Raw genomic sequence first — 20,342 nt, 5'->3', positions numbered from 1 at the left:
TTGCAATGCTACTGGACAAGAATCATTTGTAGTGCTGTTAGGGTTTCTACATGTTAACCCCTATTCTCATAAAGCTGCACAATAGTAAGAGGTCGGGAGCCCTGGAAATCAGATGACCCCCAGGTAGCATACGCTACTAGATGACATCCAGCTCTTTTTCATTTTACTTATTTATTTTATAAGTAATCTCTGCACCCAGTGTGGGGCTTGAACTCATGACCCCCAGATCAAGAGTTGCACACTCTACTCACTAAACCAGCCAGGCGCCCCAATATCCAGCTGTATACAGAAAGGGTACTCAGCATTCTCCTTGACCGAGTTCCAAATTATGCATACTTCCTTTTGACACTGTTACCTAAGAGAAGCATGACAACAAACCAGTTTGCTTTTTCTGTGACATATCTGTAATTAGGTATTTGAAAGTGGACACAAAATCCCCTCCCCCAGCTCTGGTCGGCAGTGTTTCATCAGGGGCTCTGGGGTCAGACTGCTTGGGTTCAATTCACTGTTCTGTCATCTACTACTGGGTGACCCTGGGCAAATGACTTAACCTCTCTGTCGCTCAGTTTCACCACAGCTAGAAGCTTTTACTAATAGTACCTTTAGGTCTTTGTCATGAAGATTAAAGGAGATAAAGCACAAGAGCTCAGTAAATGTGAGTTAGATCACTACTGCTAAGAAAGGGTTAATTATTCTGCCAGAGTCTTACATTCTGACATTAAAACATTTTGAGAAATAACCCATCTTATGCCTCCTTAAAAAGGGATTGGTTCTACGTTTTCAAGCAGAAACCAAAATAACTGTATCATCAAAGTGCACCAATTAGTAAACTAATTAAATAATAATTAAACCTAAGAGATTACAGTGAATTCTAGATGTGTCAAAAGGATAATTTACTTTCAACTTTGACGTTGAAGGAACAACAACAACAAAACCCGTATGAGTCAGGGGTGGCAGGAAATTAATCTCTGTTGAGTTAAGATGTTCCAAGCATTGTGCTTACCACATATTCATTACATGTCAACAAACGAGTGTTTTCAGAAGGAGAATAGTCTTTTTTCTCTCCCTCCTTAAGGACACATGCACAAAATAAAAACCAGTAAGGGAAAAATAACCCAAAGAAAATCATGCTGAGGCCTTAGAAAGTGGGCTTATCATGAAAGTCAAACGCAAAAGCAGGGGCTGGAAGAGCAGTTCGGCTTTAATCATTTATTCTGCACACAAAAAACACATTAAATATTCTCTTCATTTTAAATTATATTTACCAACGTGTTGGAACTAGGATGCACTGGGAATACATGTCCTTTCACTATATATTGTTATTTTTACTTTGCCCACAAAATGCTGAGGAAAATACTGAATAAATACACATTTTATTAAAAACACACTCACATACAACTCTTGTTACAAATTGATATAAATCAGTTATGTCTCCCTCCCATCCAAATTTTGGCTTACATACCCTTAAATCAAAAAACAGCAGTGGCGTGGCTTACCAAAAACCTGTGGATACTTTAAAGATGGTTAAGTACTGAAGTTTGGAATTGGACAGGAAGTAGCAATAAACCAAAATAGAAAGCAAAATAATGAAGAAAAATGACAACACACGTTGAAGTCTGGATATGTTTTAATATATTCAAGACCGAGAAAAGAACTTTCCTAAACTGTTGGTTTTTAGAAGGACGTTTCTAGGCTAAACTGAACACAAAAGAGAAGAGAATTTCCCTAAAGAAGTTTTCTGAGCCAACGGAAAATCAAATTATGCTTGAAAAACAAAAGCAAAGACTAATGATGTCTGTCTCTCTCCCCCCACCCACCTCTTCGGATTTGCTTCAGTGTCGACTTTCCCGCTGAAGGCCAGTTATTAATTCTATATTCTGTTATCTCAACACAACCAAATCTAGACTTAACCCTCTGAGTCCCGATGGGTTGATGAATGGGACAATTATTTTCAGTCCCTTGTGAGCTGGGAAATTGCATTCTGGATGTACTCAAACATCCAGAGACATACGGTCTCCTGAGCCCCAAACTGAAGAAGTGGCAACTTCTTGCCAAAAGGACATTATTTATGGCCACTATTACTACAGAAAAGGATTTCTTGTTGTATAATTTTTAAAGAATATCAAGAGGCACTATGATTTAAACAAAGTTGGAAACAATCTCATCTTTCCCACACTCTGATTTTTATGCAAAACACTTGATAAAATAGAATAATGCTGTTCTCAGGTTTTTAAAAAAGGTTTTAAAAAAGCTAAGCATGAGTTCATAAGTAAAAGGGCTATTTACTATTATGAAAGAAAAAAGGCAAAGGTAACAATATGATGCTAGACAATAAAGTGATACATTAATTTTGCAAATTCATGCATTAGTTCCTTTGCCAAAGATTCTTAGATTGTAAAAACTTGTAAAAGAATGTGGTAAAAGTCAATACACAATAGTTGTATCGAAGGCTTTCCACAACTGGAGACGCGTTAAAATATATTTAGTCGGAAGGGGAAGTAATAGTGAGAGCCTTGCATCTCTAATGAGCATTTTCAAGTTCATTAGAAACTACCATTCATAATTCAAATACACACGAGACCGTGCATGTCTTCAAATGTCCAGTACGTACAACAGCAAATAACAGAATCTGAGAACCAGAGACACCGGCTCTCTGAATACAACCGAGACTGTTTTCTATGTTGTGCTAGATGACAAGGGATGTTTAAAATGGCAGCTTTAAGAACAGAGCTTATTTCTGAAAGCTTGAATTGGAGTGAAACTCATATCAAAAGATGTGCTATATTCCGATCTGCCTTTGACGTAATGAAAGAACAGAAGGCAGGTGGAATTATACAAGAAAACCCAGAAACTATATACCACAAGCAGAAGCGCTAGACTAGCGTGAGGAAAAACTGCAATCACCATCTCCTTTTGAGGCGCTATGTCGATTTTAATGTACTTTTCACTCTGACTGGACTCTTAAATACAAACATACAGAAGTGAAAATTAACATATGTACTCGGCATCTTGTTTTCAATCTCCAGGGTAGCTTTTTAACCCTCGGATAACAGTTAGTAGCCCAGCCCTTTATTCTTCCTTAAACTAACTTTTGTTTCCTATCCTCTTCTCTGTTCCTCAGATCACTGTACAGAATTCCATATAACAGCACAGTTTCCTGATATCCCTCGATTCATTCTTACGGTGTCTTGCTTCGAGTTTGAAATCCACATCTACTTTAGCAGTGTTAACGTAGGTTAACGTACCGGGAGAGCAAGAAGTCGACATGAGAGGTTCAGCTTGGAGAGGTCGGCTGAAAGAACTTCTGTGACGGTGAAGACCATTTTGTGTGATGCGGCCCGGCGTCTGCTCTGAGCTCGAACACTGTGACGAACAGAAACATGGCCAACGCGAAGGAAATGTGTAACCGTGCGGTATGGCTAGCGGGACCGATGTCTCTATCCACATCAGCTCTCGAGGTAGAAAATTTACTACTCATTACTAGATAGGAGAATGAGACCTAAGTTAATAATGGTGAAATATAAAAGTTTAAAAACAGCACAAAGATGCTATGAATATCCCGTATGTACACTTCAGTAAAAAGCTAACCTAACCCAGTCGGAAGGGTTGAGAAGGAGATGGTTTTTGAGTTTTTCAGTATGTATATATTTCTCTAGAATTCTTAGATATTCTATGCTTTGATCTTCCATTTACTTTTTAAGTCCTTCATCTCGACTCCGGGAAGGAAAACCAAATCTTAAAGACTTGGTGGGCCACTCATTCGCTTGTGTGGGAGTCCTTACACAGATGCAAGGAAGTGCTTGGCACAGGGACAGGAGGGGGGGATGGGAGGGTGAGCTTATGCTGCTCGGGGAGAAGCTCTGGTGCTGGTGGACTTGGGGCATGGAAAGAGAGGTTGCTCAGGAACAAGGAAGTCTTAAGAGACTCTAACTTGCCATTCAAGGGCTCAGAGAGCTCGGATTTAGGAGGTTAAATATTTGAAAAACTGAGCGTTCCAAGGACTCCTTCACTTACACCACCAAATTCTGCAAAGAGGGGAATTTATCTGATGTCTAAAAACTATTGGCTTTGCACAACCGAGTCACAGTACATGTCGCATACACCCAGGTCACTAGGAAAGGAACCAGCAAGGTTTACAGGAGGCTGTCTTACACCAGCAGTAGAAAGTCCCCAGGAATTTCTCTTAGAGGCAGAAAGCTGGAAGACTGTGTCTGAGGACAATGTAGGAAGAACTGGTGACGGATGGCAGAGGGGTTTCCTTCTCTGGGTTCCGGGGCCCCTCTAAAGAGGGTAAGCACATGATTGTGTGTTTTATTGGTTTGTGTCAGAAACATAAATTGCTGCCTGTTTCAAGAATGGCCTTCTAGAAACACCTGTGGACACCTCCCCTGCACTGGACCCACTTCACTTAAGAACTGAGCATGCAGACCCTGGCCTAGGCAGGGAGGGGAGGGAGGAGAGCAGGCCTGGGAAGGTGAAAACCGTGCCTGAACACAGAGTTCCTAGAGCAGTTTTGGCTTCTGGTCTGCAGAGCCAGGAAGCAGACGGCACAGCCGTTAAGTGCTGGAAGATGATGAAATTCTGAGCTAATAATTAATTGCGACCTATGAATGCCCAAGAAGAGTGGCTGGAAAGCACAGTGACGGGATAAGAAGCCCGTCAACACTCATTTTCTCATTTTTCCCTTAGACACGACCTCTGCGTAAGAGGTGTGAATGAAGTCATAGAGCTGCTTGGCATTCCCCGGGTTGCCCAGAATTCCTGCCAGCTCGTCCTGCGACAGGCTGGCTAGTTCCGCGACGTTCTTCACGTGGTGCATCAACGTGCGACAGTTCTTGGCATTCACCCCTGGCATTCTTAACAAGAAGTCCTGGGGACCGGGATTGTACTTCTCCGACTCGGGGAGCGTGTCCGAATCGGCGGTGACGGCCATGGCCGTGGCCGCGTCGGGCTGTGGCTTGTTCTGCTTCAGCTCCTCGAACAGCTCGGCGGTGGCGTGCGGCGAGGGGCACCACAGAATCCGGAGTCTGGGGAAGTGCAGCGTGAGGAGGGTGAGCTTGGAACTGACGTCGTTGCTGGAGATCTCCTGATGGAGGGCGCCCCGGGAAGTGAGGGAGAAGGGCTTCCCGGGGTCAAACTCGATCAGCAGCACCGGGCGCTTGTAGTAACGGGACATAGAGATGCACTGGCCGTACAGGCGGCCGTTGTTTAATGAGCCAATCAGGTCGCTGATGCTCTTGCGCTCCACGCACATTTCCGGAGTCAGAATGTAGTCTCCGACTTCCAGGGTCACTGGTTCGATGTCGATGCCCCGACGGTGGATCAGGGATGGGAGTTCACTGCGAAACTCACGCACATCCACCACTATGGTTTGCTGTGGCCTGTTCTGTTCCTGGCCACCTGGGAACACAAGGTAGGCATTTTAGGTGATGCCACTGAAGAAGAACTCTCCAAGATGGAACAGAACAGTTAAAGTTTAAATTATGTGTTTCTGGGGCACCTGGGTGGCTCAGTCGGTTAAGCATTGGACTCTTGATTTCAGCTCAGGTCATGATCCTGGGGGTCATGAGATCGAGCCCCACGTTGGGCTCCATTCTCAGCGGGAAGCCTTCTTCTCTCCCTCCCTCTCCCTCTGCCCCTTCCCCTGCTCACGCTCTCTCTCAAATAAACAAATAAATTTTTGAAAAAATAAAAAAATAAAATAAAATCTGTGTTTCTGTTGTCAACCTCTAATGCACGGTAACATGATAACCCATGTTGTTATTCCTCATTTTTTCTGTGCTTTCAGAAAGGTTTGTTTACAGAGTAAATAAAGACGATTTCTCTTAAACTAAATGGAGCTGCGAGGAAAATCATGATGATTCATGAACATCAGCGTTTGCTCTCGCCTTCCCTCTGCAGCTCCCCCGACATCCGGTCCCTGATGGTCTCCACTGTCCACATTCTACTGACCATTGTATTCCTAACTCCTATGACGGAGTCAGGCACGTACTAGATGCTTAAAAACGCTTGCTGAGTAAACTGCCTTAGGAGATGTGGTGAAAAATTCTGGAGTCGTTAGTTTTTGTACCAGTGAGTCTGGACGTGGGAAAATGGAAGAAGCCAGTGGACTAGAACTTCCCACATTGGAATGTGCCTTGAACTGCCTGGGAGCGAGTTAGAGGCAGTTCTGTATTCAGTAGGTCTGGGGTGGGGCCTAAGACTCTGCACTTCTAATGACATCCCAGGTAATGCTAAGGCTGCTGGCTTAAGGATAGCACTAGCGAGGACCAGGGACTGCTGTCGGCAGAGTAACAGTCCCGTCAAGATGCCCATGTCCTAATCCCTGAAATGTGTAAATACGGTACTTTACATGGCAAAAGGGACACTGCAAATGTAATTAAATTTAGGATCTCAAGATTAGGAAATTGTTCTGGATTATCCAGGTGGGCCCAAGGGTCCTTACAAGTGAAAGAGGGGAGCAGGAAGGTCAGAGTCAGAGCCTCTGGCTCTGAAGGTGGAGGACGGGGCCGGGAGCCAAGGAGCGCAGGTGCCTCGAGAAACTGGGAAAGGCAGGGATGCAGTCTTCCCTAGAGCCTCCAGGAGGAGCACAGCCCAGCTCACACCTTGGCTTTAGCCCAGTGAAACCCATTTGGACTTTGGAATTTTACCACAGTAATTGTAAGATAAGAAATGTATGTGAAATGTACGTTGTTTCCAGCCGCTGAGTGTGTGGTAAGTTGTTACAGCAGCTGTAGGACGTGACTACAAGGGCCTGCAGGACCGAACTCAGAAGGACAGACTTCCGTAAGCAGCATTCTGCGCGGCACCTACATGCTCAAATCTAGCTTCCTTCTTTCAGCCTGATGTTCTGTATTCTGCATGAAATATCACTACCCTATCTGAGTTAGTAAGAATCTTCTTCAAAAAAGACCTAGATGCTCTGAGGCCATGTTTCCCCAAGTACAGTCCAGGGACCACCCCATCAGAAGGCTCTGAGACGCTGACCCCGTTTCAGATCCACGGAATCAGAATTTCCGTGGAGTGAGTGATCCTGTGGATCCACAGCTCTAACAGGCCTCTGAGGTTATTCCCAAGTGTACTGGATTTGGGAGGCCGATGGCTCTAACTGGCCCGAAGCGGGGGCTAAGTCATCTCAATTGTATTGCGTTCCTCAGGCCGCTTGGCTGACAGCAGCTGCTGCCATGGGGAAACGGGGATTCAGGGAGCGGGGAGGGGGTTATTTCTGGGTCATGCTGCACTTGGAATTCAGCACATCTTGCTGGCATGCCACAGTTCAGACACTGCACGGCAATGAGGGCGCCACGCACCTGGGATCTGGAGAAGTGCCAAGAAGCAACACACGGAGGCAAGAAGAGAAGTGGGGATGTGCTCCAGACAACTCCTGTCTATCTGAGGTAAACCGGCTTCTTCGGGTAAAAATAAGAACCTAACTGCCACTTATAAAAGTTTCTTTGCAAAAGTACATTCTGAATCTCAGTGAGCCAACCACCTTCACAAGCAACGCTGGAACGTGACTGATTTCGAGGTTGGGGTGTCTAGAACACAGCCCCTTATTTTACAGATGAGGAGCCACAGGTCTGGGAGGGACATGTGGTTAGTGAATGGCAGCGCTGGCCCTGGGTATGGGAGCAGGCACCCATTTTTACGAATTTGTTATGAAAAACCACACCTCTGCAGAGAAGCTCTAGAACCCCACAGCCTCTGTCGCAGGCACCGGGAGCGCGCAGCACAGGGCGGGACTCACCTGCTTTACGAGTGTCGGTGGGAGCACCTGCAGCCGCCGAGCCTCTTACCAGGTCCAGATTTGCTTCATCCCTACCTTCCCTTCCTTCAGGGACCACCATGCTAGCCTTCTCCCTGGGGCAGAAAATAGTTTAAACATATTTTGCACTAATTTCAAAATTCCAGATTTTAATCTTTTATAGATTAGAACACAGAAAATGTCCACAAGAGTGTCAAGATGAGAAATATGTTAGATAAATAAACAATAAATATACACAGATGAGCGATGGGTAAAGGAAGGAGAAAGAATTTCTTGGTTGGGTGCTACTTCCGATCTTCTAGAGGCAAAAAGAGCTGTTGTTTATTTTCCACTCTCTATGTCCTTTAAGCACTTCAGGACATGAAATTAGCAGGTAAAAAATGCCACCAAGAGATTGAGACTTTTTATGAAAACATGGTAACATGTTATTGAGCATTAAAAAGAATTTAAATATTTTGTATTTCAATACGTTCAGAGTAAATCATAAATAGGAATGGTTAAAAATCAATGATTAAGAAAATCAAAGCACAGATGATGGAATTTCGATTTAAAAACCTCCAGGTGGGAGGCCCCTTTAAACACTTTTAATTTTAAAGGGAAAATCGACAGTCATACAAATCTCCCAACAGAGATTTAAACAAAAAAATCAATATCTCTGGTTAGGCAATAGAGCAGCATGAATTCCCTTGCTCATGCATTTGTTTTAAAAACCTTTCTGAAGTGCTCCTACCTGCTGTGTTAGGTGCTCTGATATACACGTGGTTACGCAGTAATCCCTGTCTTCTAGGTAGCTCGGTATCTCGTATCTGGTAGACTGACAGGACAGTACAACCACAACTAAGTTTCGTAATCAGGGACTATAATCACAGCAATATCCTTGATAACCAAAGAGAGAGGAGGCCAGGCTTGCCATAGTCTTATTTTTCAAAACCAGGGAAGTATGTTATCATCGATCTATGAACCAGCAAGTGCTATGTCTAGGAGGGGCAGAAGGGATGTGTGAGGCTGGCTCTCTGTCCTCGTAGGGCGGGAAACTGAGTTGGGGAAACATGAGCAGGCACGAAACAATGGTGGGACTGACCAACGGCAGGAACAGAGCCCAGGGTATGGTGAAGGGGGATGGATCCTCAGTACTCACTAATCATTTCAGTAAGGCCTAAAACAGCAAAGACTTTCCAATTAAAGGAAATAAAACAGGATGGACCGATTTTCCAACCACTCTGGATAAATGATGCTTTAGAACAGGGTACCACTCCAAGACACCACTGAAGAACAGAAATTACAACTTTAAATTCCATACTCTTTGGAACGATATACAAATGCAAAGTTATCATTACTACGGCATTTTGTAAATAGTTCATGCGAGGGAGTGGGCATAATTCCAGGAACATTTTTCCCCACGATTCTGAATACAGCATCAAGTATGGCCTGCTGGAAGTCTTTGCAATGGCCATGGCCCCGACAGCCACTCATTACTGCTCCGTGGTCCCTATTAGACTTGAATTGAGGACAAAGGGCGAACTATTCAGAAAAATTATTGCTCTTCAATTTCTTTTTCTTTAACATTTGGGATTAATATTGGGGATCTTTTTTCTCTTTATTTCCACTTACTTCACTGGCTAAGCTACATGTCACACATGGGGGCATCCCAATTTTCTGATTAATCTGTTGTCTGTGAGTGGCTGTTTAGACTAGTGGGTTAGAGAATGAATCTCTATTTTGTGGATCTGAAACCACTGACTGGCCTTTTAGGCAAGTAGTTTAATGGCTCTGTGCCTCAATTTCATCTGTAAAATGGGCATAATAATAAAACACACCTAAAAGGAGCATGTTAGGAGGATTATCCACTGTGGAAGGTACTCAGAACAGCGCCTGGCACATAATAGGCATTATAAAATATTAGCTGTTATTATAACTGTACTTTTCTTATAATGTGGTAACCTCATCCCCTAATTATCTGTGATAATGCTAAAAAAACAAAGATTTGCTTTCAGATGATTCCATAATGGTTTCAATTAATATTGCTATATAAAAACAGCTAGTTTACAGTGAAATGTTTTAACTTAACTGCAAATTGAATCTGAGAAATGATAAACTCCTGCAATGACGCCTGGATTGTGAAGAACATAATACGTCTCCCTAACTGGTAACTCAAATTAATGTAATAGAAATTTGCCATCATAATAAATATTCAGTTCTTTGCTTTCAACATTTAGCATAATTACCCAAGTTGCTCCCTGTGACAGATATAAAATGATAATTACAAATGCAGATTCTTACTTCCACTTAATCTAAAGTACAGAGGTTTCTTATTTTTGCTTTAACATCTTTAATGATATCTGAATAGCTTGTACACCATGATAATATCGGGGGGAGGCCCTGAACTAGAAGTCTTCGTCCAAAGGGCATGTATTCTGGCCCTCATGCTAACTCATTTTCGGATCACATTTTTCCTTTTGTATTTCCTTTTTTTAAATTTTTTAAGGAATCTCTACACCCAACGTGGGGATCAAACTCACAACCCTGAGATCAAGAGTGATGTGCTTCACCGACGGAGGCAGACAGGTGCCCTGGCGATCACATTTTCTAACTAAAATTCCAAAGAACCTTACCCCTGCCTTTGAAAAGCAGTGACCTCTCTAAAACTATGTATCCTCAGAATGTTACTGCCAATTTTCCTACCCAGGGAGCATTTTATTATCAATACTTAGGAGTGTCATTTTTTTTTTTTTTCTCTCTTGACATCTGTAATCGACTGATCTAGCCCAGACAAGCTATCCTTCCACTGCCGGGTTGCCAGATTCATTCCTTTCGGGTTATTTTAAATAGTAGCACTGCTTTTATTCTTACAACATCACCCACGGAGGTCCTGGCAAAAGCACATTGTCTTATTCTCACAGTAAATTTCTAAGTACGGGCTCGGTGCAAATGCTCTTTCAGCAACGCACCTCACCTATATTTTCCTTTTGAAAACAAACACTTCTCAAATTCCCCAAGTTTTCTGGGAAAGCAAATATCTTAAGATTCTAAATGGTGTAACTATCCCATGGCTGTGTAATATGGGAAGATCTACCTTGTAAGTAGATGGTCACCTCTGAGAGCTAGGAAATTAAGCCAGGCCATGGATAAAATTACATTAAAATCTGATATGGAAATTATCGGGTAGACTGAAGTGTAGGGGACAGCCCATATTCCAGATTCTGCTGGGTGGTTTCCAGTATGGGCCAGGCTTCTCCACACCTTGTCACCGAGCCCCCTGATGTGGAGACTCACTTGTATACAACAGGAATGGCACGGAGTCTGCAGTATCTTGCCACATCTACCAGCCACAATCTACTAGAAGTATTCTTTTCTAGATGAGGGTCCCTGATGCATTGAAGATGAGGCAGCCTAGAGCATGAAAACTCACCTACTCAGGTGCCTTCTTGCCCACATTCTATCAGGCTACAACCCTGCAGGAAAGGCCCGCTCCACCTCCAGGGAGATGAGCTCTGAACCCTTATTCTGGGACACGAGCTCTGAACCCTCGGGACAGTCTCCCTTAGGAGAGGGTTTTGTTTGCCTGAGGCCTGGGGCCACATGTCACGTGATCAGATGATTTACGTGCACACCTTGATTTACGGTGAATACCCGTTCTTGCTCTGGGGGGCTGGAGTCTCATGTGGGTGCTCTGTGCGTACATGACTGACCCCCAAGGACCCCAGACTCGGGTAAGCTTCCCTATGGACAACGCTCGGCCCCTGATGTCACACGCTGCGGCTGGGAGGATGAAGCACATTGGTGTGACTCCACACGGAGACGACACCTGGGAGCTTATGCCTGGGTTTTCCTTGACTTGGCCCCATGGCTTCTTACCCTTCGCTGATTTTCATCTGTACCCTTTTGCTGTCAGAAACCCAAACTGTGAGTATACCAGTTTTTCTGGCTCCCGTGGGCCCTTCTAGGGAATCACTGAGCCTCTGGTTGGTCTGGGGGACCCTCAGCATGAACACCAGTAACCTAATCTGCGTGATCTTAGCTCTATGCGCTCATCTGTAACTCAGGGACGGCTAACCCATGAAGACTCAGGCAGAGGATGTGTTGTAGAGTGAAGGGCTGGTTAGGAGGAACTGACCCACATCCTGTAGCACCAATTCTTTTTTTTTTTTTTTTAAGATTTTATTTATTTATTTATTTGACAGAGAGAGAGAGCACAAGCAGGGGGAGCGGCAGGCAGAGGGAGAGGGAGAAGCAGACTCCCCGCTGAGCAGGGAGCCCGTTGCGGGACTCGATCCCAGGACCCTGGGGTCACGACCCCAGCCGAAGGCAGACGCTTCACTGACTGAGCCACGCAGGCGCCCCTACCACCAATTCTTTGATTCCATCTCCTGCGTCTCTCTTCAATCTGTTCCCTTCTCCTCGTCAACCCAATCTTGGCTACCACCTTTTCTTCTGACTCGTTTCCCTGCCCCACCCATTCCTCCGTTGGAGGCCAGCAAGAGCCTCTAAAAATAGACTTCCTACTGAGAACGCTTCAGTGCTGTCTTATCGCCTCTACAGGCACGTTCTGAATCCTTAGCAGGGCTTCTGGTACCCTGGAGCCTTCACACACAGAAGCCCCCTTCCGCTCTGTGTACGTGGCACCTCGCGCACGCTCCCCACGCATCGCTTACCGCTCACCTCTTCCATGAAGGCAGCCGGGTCCCCGGCCCGGGCCGCACTAGCGGACCCCGTTCTTCCACCTTTGCAGCCAGACTCTGTACACGTCTAGTTAGTATAATATTCATCATCACCTAATGTTCGTCTTTTCCACTAGAGGATGAGCTCGAGGAGCGGAGGGACCTCCGCCACCAGCGTGACTACAGCATTTCAGCGTTAGCACGGGGCTTGGCGCCTCAGGGGTGCCCAGTAAACATCTGTTGACTGTTCTGAGTCTTGGCGGAGTGAGGGTCTAGAAGACACAGGGAAGCACTGAAAGCTTTGGACAAGAAGAGGCCAGCTGTTGAACACCTGGTTGCTTATCACACTTTCTGAAATATTTTGTTTATTTATTTTAAGCTGTTTGGTTAAGCGTCTGTCTTCGGCTGGGGTCGTGATCCCGGGCTCTGGAATTGAGCCCCGCGTTGGGCTCCCTGCTCAGCGGGGAGTCTGCTTCTCCCTCTCCCCCCACCCCACTCATGCTCTCTAATAAATAAATAAAACCTTAAAAATAAAAACCCAAGAAAACCCCACATATACGCACATATACTATATAAACCATCCCACAGAGCATGTTGAGAGAAAACATTTTCATAGGCTGAAAGGAGTGACCAGGAGCTGGAAGAACCCACGGCGAAGGCGTGTGGTACTCACAGAGGATATTGGGGGGCGGGGGGTCCTGCTCATGTAATGTGCGGGGCCCCTCCACAGGGACTCAGTGGCCCTGATTCAGGAGGCCCCTGGCACGCGCGCCCTGCATGAACCAGGCACGGGGATGTTTTAGGTGTACACCGAGAGCCCATGTCAGTGTTGGAGGAAATTCTGAAATTCTGTGTAGAGCCCTGGCCTGCTAACAGCCACTAAAAATGACTTCTGCCCTCTAGCTGCCACTGACGCACTACCAATGTCCAAGGCTTGGAAGATTGGTCAGTCCAAGCCATGGCCTCCTCTCGTCTAGCCAGAGTCTAGCCTTTTCTCTGGCTCGGCTCAAGGATGCCCTATCTAGCCCCTGCCCTGGCTTTGGAGGCCCCTTAGAGATCATGTGACCCATCTTCCTCACCAAGCTGCCATCTCCTTGACAACACCCCTGGTGCAAGGTTATCAGATTTCTCAAGCACCTGTGGGGGGTAAAAGGTGCCCATCCAGTCTGTGCACATGTCACTTAGAACATTTTCCTGATGTTACGCTGGAAAGCATTTTCTATTTGGATTTGGAACATTACCAGACACTCATCCTAGAAACAGTACACGTAGGTTCAGATAAAGATGACACCTTCAAAAAAAAATTTTCCCAGAGTGATTCTACTGCTGGTGATCTGAACCCACTGGCTTGTACAAGCATTTCCCAGCAAATGGTAAGGCGGTCACCCACCCACAGACAATGGAAATTTTACCAGGAGAAAAGAAATCATAATTCTAAGGGAAGGGAGAAAGCTTGTGTGTGGGTGGGGGAGGGGGAGATTTAAAGAACGTATTTCTTATAAAAGCAGTGGTTGAGCTGTATTTTTTGGTTTTATATGACAAGTCTCTACAAGCAGAAAAGCAGCTCTCGCCACGTTTCCAATATCCTGTTAAACCACGGAAAGGCAACTAGAGATGGTGGAAAAGACAGGGAGGGGACAAGAAATGTGCACATACCCCAGGGATGAATCAGACCACAGGTTTATCTTGAGGCGATGCTCCCAACTTCTTCCCCCCATCTTTCCTGAGGGCAATCAGATATGCCCCCACCCAGAGAAGCTTCTAGATCTTGAAGGGCCTCTGTTTATTACCTTATGAGTTTCTCAAAAGCTTCCTTTTCTTTCCGCAAAGCAGTGAGATAGCGCTGTTCCTCGGTTGAACCTCCATATATAAGAAAGTAGACCCTGCCAGTTAAAACAGAACTCTTTTATGCTGTAAAAACATAATTTTTAATCCCTGAAAGAGCATAGCATTTGAAATCAGCAATCTAAACTGCTCAAATAATAAATATTTGACCAAGAATAAAAGGCTCCATTAATCACGTGCCTAAAATTAAGCTGCCTAAACCCCACCTGGTAAAAGTCTCAATACCACATTTTTCCCCTTCACTGAAAGGAGGAACAGAGTTTAGGTAAACACTGAAATATCACCAGAGGGATAGAATAATTCTTGCCTCATAACTATAAACAAATCAGAAAACACAAAATCTCAGCGGCTTCTTTTTTTTTCAATTTTTTCTTTACATCTCTGCCAAACGATCATTTGCAAAGCTGGGTGGTAGTTATAAAATGCAGCTTGTGAAAGTTCACGTTAGTGAGAAATAAACAAATGAAATCTATATGACCTTTATCTTCTTTCTCGGCTGTCGTTTATCTGTGTCTTCACAGAACCAAGTCATCGCACGTGTTATATAAACACAGACACAGAAGACACACGGATGATATTGGGCTCGAGAAAATAATTTGATATATTATTTTCTCTTAAGAAGGACTGCTTTTCTGGGGCGCCTGGGTGGCACAGCGGATAAGCGTCTGCCTTCGGCTCAGGGCGTGATCCCGGCGTTATGGGATCGAGCCCCACATCAGGCTCCTCCGCTATGAGCCTGCTTCTTCCTCTCCCACTCCCCCTGCTTGCGTTCCCTCTCTCGCTGGCTGTCTCTCTCTGTCAAATAAATAAATAAAATCTTTAAAAAAAAAAAAGAAGAAGGACTGCTTTTCTATCCTATGTGTTGCTCAGAGGCTGAATTAAGCACCTCCTCTCTCCCTCTTTCTCACCGTCTATCACAGGTTTTTCCTTTTTTAGCTTTTGACTTTTTTTCTGGACTTCATGCTCCTAGGTTATATCTCTTAGAAGTGTGGACTGAGGAAAAAAACCATGAGTCCAGAGACCCCAGCTCTCCCCCACAAGTGCTACGTGGCCAAGGGCAAGTCATTCGTTATTACTGGGCCTCAGTTTCCCACTGACGGAGGGAGAAGTTGAACTCCAAGGTCCCTTCCGACTCTGACATTTTGATTCCAAATAACACACTATTCCATTCTCAGGCAACAAAGAACTGGACATACAAGCTATCTACAAAGTTGATCAGTAGCAACGTCTGAAAAATTTACCAGCCTATAATTCTTTGACCAGCTTTGTCTAAACTCTTCATCCTGTGTTATTTCTGACCCACCTGCTCCGCTCATCTCTGCTCTGGAAGGCTGCATTAGTTAAACTGCTAGGAAGGTTTCTTTTGGCTCTGTTTTTGGTTCAGACTGAGTTCAGGATATTAATTTTGCTGTTTGTTTCCCTCAGATAATTGGAGACCCGGAACACTATATTCTTTGAGAGGCATCATTTTCTCATCTGATATTTCTGTAGATTTTTTATCTGCAATTTCTTGAAACTCAAGAAAACTTGGTTCAATAATTCCCCAAATACTTTCGTTTTATGTGGATGTAATTTAGAGTCACTCCTTCAAATTTATAAGAACTACATTTTAGAAGATCAAAGCCATTTAGCTGAGTCATAGTTACAGTAATTTTTGGTACAAGTCAGGATATTATACATTTCCTAGACTTGTCGAGATACAGCACCTCATAAGCTACAACCAATGCAGAAAGGATACAGTACAGGACAACAGAGCAGCAAGTAACCAGAACACGGATAGTTCCCTAGATTTGTTGTTCTCTACGACATCTGACATCCTTCCTATGCAAATGTCCCAGGTTGACCAGGAAGCAGAAGAAGGATTCATAAACTTAACCTACATTGTAACAACAGAACGTTAAAGAAAATCCATGTGCAACTGGTATAGCGTCTCTGTTAAAGCCTAAAGAACGGTGAAATTGAAGCCTTTAAAAAAAGCAGTTCAATGGAGTATTACTCAGCCATAAAAAAGAATGAAATCTTGCCATTTGCCACAACATGGATGGACTGAGAGGGTGGTAAGCTAAGTGAGATAAGCCAGATGGAGATGGACAAATAAATACCCTATGATTTCACTTATATGTGGAATCTAAAAAAACAAACAAACCAACAAACAACAACAAGAGAGAAACAGACTCAAATAGAGAACACAATGATGGCTGCCAAAGGGGGTGGAGGTGGGGAGAATGGGCAAAATGGGTGAAGGGGACTAAGAGGTACAAACTTTTAAAATAAATAAGCCATGGGGATGAAAAGAACATAGGGAATATAAGCAATAATATTGTAATATACTTATCATGGTAAGCACTTTGTAACGTACAGAATGGTTGAATCACAATGTTGTACACCTGAAACTAATTTAATTTGTGTCAAATATACTTCAGCTAATTTATATATATATATACACACATATATATATTATATATATGTTATATAATATATATATATATAATATATACTCATACACACACACACACACACAAAAACATATACAAAAAAAGAAAGAAGAAAAAGCTTATATTCTTCATAACTTGCCTCAGAGGCTTCCCGGGCCTGCTTGCCCTGTAAATCTCAAGCTGGCGAACAAACGTCAGTTCTGCGTCGTACAGAACCACGTATCTTGGCTCCACTTCATGGAGCACCCTTGTCAGAGCATAGGGGTCACTACAGCCCAGGAGCGGATGGAGGATGGTGAGTGGGTCTTTCAGGATTCCATATGCGGCATCAGAGGACAAGTTTAAGTCAAATTCCTCGTGCTTAATTTCTTCCAAGGAGCTTTCTGGGCTACTGTCTGTGTCTCTAGGATAGCCTTCCTTGACATCCCCTTCCTCTTCCGGTTCTTCCGACTTCCCCATCATCTGAGTTAAGGTTAACCTTCGCTTTTTCTTTTTGAGAGTCCTTTCTTTGGTGGCAGCCCTTTGTTTGTTTTGGGGGTCTTTAGGCCTTTTGTTAGATTTCACCATTCTCTTTGGACCGTCCTCATGTCTAAATTTCATCCATACTTGTTCAGCTTTGGTATCCTTCTCAAAGGTTTTCCTGTAGAGCCTCAGCAAAAAGGCCTCTGCTCCGATAGTGATGTACTCTCTCAGCTGGGAACATGTTCGGTCATCACTTGCACAAATAAGTACTTGACCTAAAATTACGAAACAGTGTTATGTTACTATGACCTCACGTGTCCGCCTGCTCCCTCCCTGCCTGCTCCCTCGCCTCTTCCCCCCCACAAAGAAGACACATCTTACCCCTTGGTACTAAGGAAACAACATTCACAATTTGTTTAAAAAGGCTCTCAGATGCTTATCATATGCTTTCCCTCTCTGACAGGATTAGTTAAATCTTTTGAGTAAAGTTGAAGCCAGAAACATTTAGTCTTATGAAAGCGTAGCCATGGTACAATGGAGGCTTTACAGAAGCTCTTTTTAATTAATAATTTTCCAGAGGATTTTATATACCAAAATAAATTCCAAATGGATTACAGAGTCAAACGTTAAATATTAAATCATAAAAAAAAGGGTGATTCTTCTCCATCTCTCTGGATGGAGATGATTTTCTAGGCTTAAAAGCAATGGAAGAAATCTCAGAGAAGACTAATACCTATAATCTAAAAAACTATGCATTAAGTAAGCTAACGACAAAAAACTTTACAAAACAACTATCATAAATGATGATATCTTTCATATATAAAAAAGCCAATACAAACTGTGGACACAGTCTAAATTGGCAAAGGAAAAAAAAAGACAATTCACAAAAGAGGAAAAACATTTTTAAGAAAACAGTGAGCACCAAATTTCAAATGAGTAACACTTTTCTCCAATCAAATTGATAAAACTATCACACATACATAGGTATACATGCACACGAATATCTACAGAATCTCCAGTCATTGTCTGCTAGGTGAAAAAAACATGAGCTCTGGGGCGCCTGGGCGGCTCAGTTAGTTGCGTCAGACTCTTGATTTCGGCTCAGGTCATGATCTCAGGGTCGTGGTGGGATCGAGCCTCATGTCGGGCTCCACACTAAGCATGGAGTCTGCTTGAGATTCTCTCTCTCTCTCTCCCTCTGCTCCTGCCCTCGCCCTGCTCTATCTCTCTAGAAAATAAATTAAATAAATCTAAAAAACAAAAGAGATGAGCTTTTATGTTGCTAGAAGAAATAAGAATTCATAAAAATTTTGTACAAGTCAAACGTGGTAATATGTCTCAAGAATGTTATCATTTGACTTGCTAATTATATATCCAGAGATTGTATCTGCACTACGACCTTAACAACGTGAGACAGAAAATACATAAAAGAAATCCTGGAAGCAAATATGCCAGTGTGGCTCCTAGACATCATTTTTCCCCCCTTCTCTTTTTTCTTCATACTTTTCAATTTTCCTAAGTGAGCACGCATGACTTTGGGTCTTGAATCACAGTACCGGAGGTTCTGGGATAACATCACCAGCACATTTACTAAGATAAGGATTATGTGCTTGCCTTTACTGATTTGTAGGAGTTCAAAGTCTCAGTAGATTTTTTGTTCTAAATTTAGTTTTACTTTATTACAAGTTTTATTTTTTTAAATGTAGTTCATATTTGGTCTGCCGTGCTAATCTACTAGCAAACCCATGTTTGCAGACAGCAGCCCTGAAATCTGGAATTTTTTTGGGGGGGGCAGGTCAATGTTGCTTCATAGAACAGTTAAGACTTTTTTTGGAGAGACACTTGCTGAGAATAAAGCAAGCCCATTAGCTTTCTCCTTGGGGAGTCCAGATCGAAAGCCTGGTGAACATGTACGTGGAGATTAACTGCCTCTTTAAATAGAAGTCCTGAGAAGGCAAGCAGCAAAAAACCCCTGTTTTCATGAATATACAAGGATTCAACCTGGAGAAAATCACATCAAACGAACACAAAAGGAGGCTGCCACTAGGATTTCAGTGTTCCTTTGGCATTTATTCTTTTACATTTTATAAACAATATCATAGTAAGTTATTTCTAAGGAACTAACAAAGAAGACTCATTTGCTCCATTTTGAAAGCAAAAGTCACTATCTCTTTTCTCCTACCTGGACCACCAAGGGCTTCACTCTCCTTATTTTCTGCCTCGATTTCTTTCAGTACTTCGGTTAATGCTTCCCACTTTGGGTTGCTTTCTAGGACCAATTCCTTTTTTGTTTCTGTATAGAAAAAAGGATAACCTCAATCTATGTGATAACATTTATACATAAAGTATCTCACAGCCTTTCAAAACGACAGATGACACAAGCATCATTCCGAAAGCCCCTTCCTTTGAGCCTTTTTCCAGAGGCCAGATAGAATCTTCTTTCTTGAAAAAGGCTATTTATTAAGGTCTAAATGAAACACACTCCAGACCAATATTAATAGAAGTTTCACAGTGCCCTGAGAGCAAGTTACATGCACGGTCATGAATTAGAGAATATTCTGTGTTGTTGTCAACTGTGACGCTAGATATAAGCTGCTATTTAAAATAAAGAATCAGTACAGAATAATGGTATTTATTATTTCTAAAATCCCCATGACTTTCACAGTCCTGAAGATGGGATACAAGTGGAGAGCAATCAAACGTTTCTGTAAGTACTCAAACACATCACTAACATATTTAAGTTCTGAACTAGACCTTTGAATGAGGCAAAAGGTCAGCATCCGCCTATCCCATGCCTTAAAACAACCAATGATATTTATTATACCTACTAGATGAGGGTTGGAATAAAATCCATACTTGCCTCATTCTAGTATATTTATTTTTTTTAAAGCTAAAAGGAATGTTAAACATTCTGTTAAGACTTTAAGTTGCCAAAAGTAGTTATTACTCTGAAGTTAAAAAAAAATCAATCTGTAGCTCTTATGTAGTGGTGAGAATACTCTTGACTGATACTTGGCACTTGTTATTTGGAATCCCCTGACAATGGATTCTAAGTCTTGCCATGCTGGATACTTGTAACATACATTGCATATAACATATATTTAATATATGGGCACATGTTTTCCCCTTGGCTGAAGGATATTTACTATTAATACATTGACTTGATAAGAATTTCCA

General features: G+C 43.1%; 1 protein-coding gene across 2 annotated transcripts in view; it reads right to left on the bottom strand.

Annotated features, from left to right (window-relative positions):
- Window positions 1–1,183: 1,183 nt before the first annotated feature.
- ERCC4 (ERCC excision repair 4, endonuclease catalytic subunit) overlaps window positions 1,184–20,342 on the bottom strand; it is a 30,917-nt gene continuing 11,758 nt past the window's right edge. For both annotated transcript variants that reach the window (XM_026520299.4, XM_057315309.1), the window contains exons 7-11: window positions 19,348–19,458; window positions 16,843–17,440; window positions 14,214–14,306; window positions 7,748–7,860; window positions 1,184–5,400 (exon numbers count right to left, since the gene is read on the bottom strand). In XM_026520299.4, coding sequence (XP_026376084.1) covers window positions 4,667–5,400; window positions 7,748–7,860; window positions 14,214–14,306; window positions 16,843–17,440; window positions 19,348–19,458 — 1,649 coding nt within the window. In that variant the 3' untranslated portion in view covers window positions 1,184–4,666. The remainder of the gene's footprint in view (window positions 5,401–7,747; window positions 7,861–14,213; window positions 14,307–16,842; window positions 17,441–19,347; window positions 19,459–20,342) is intronic.

Source organism: Ursus arctos, unplaced genomic scaffold, assembly GCF_023065955.2.
Source record: "Ursus arctos isolate Adak ecotype North America unplaced genomic scaffold, UrsArc2.0 scaffold_2, whole genome shotgun sequence".
Classification (NCBI taxonomy): domain Eukaryota; kingdom Metazoa; phylum Chordata; class Mammalia; order Carnivora; family Ursidae; genus Ursus; species Ursus arctos.
Note: the sequence above shows the minus strand (reverse complement) of the source record. Positions and strands in the feature narration are given on the sequence as shown.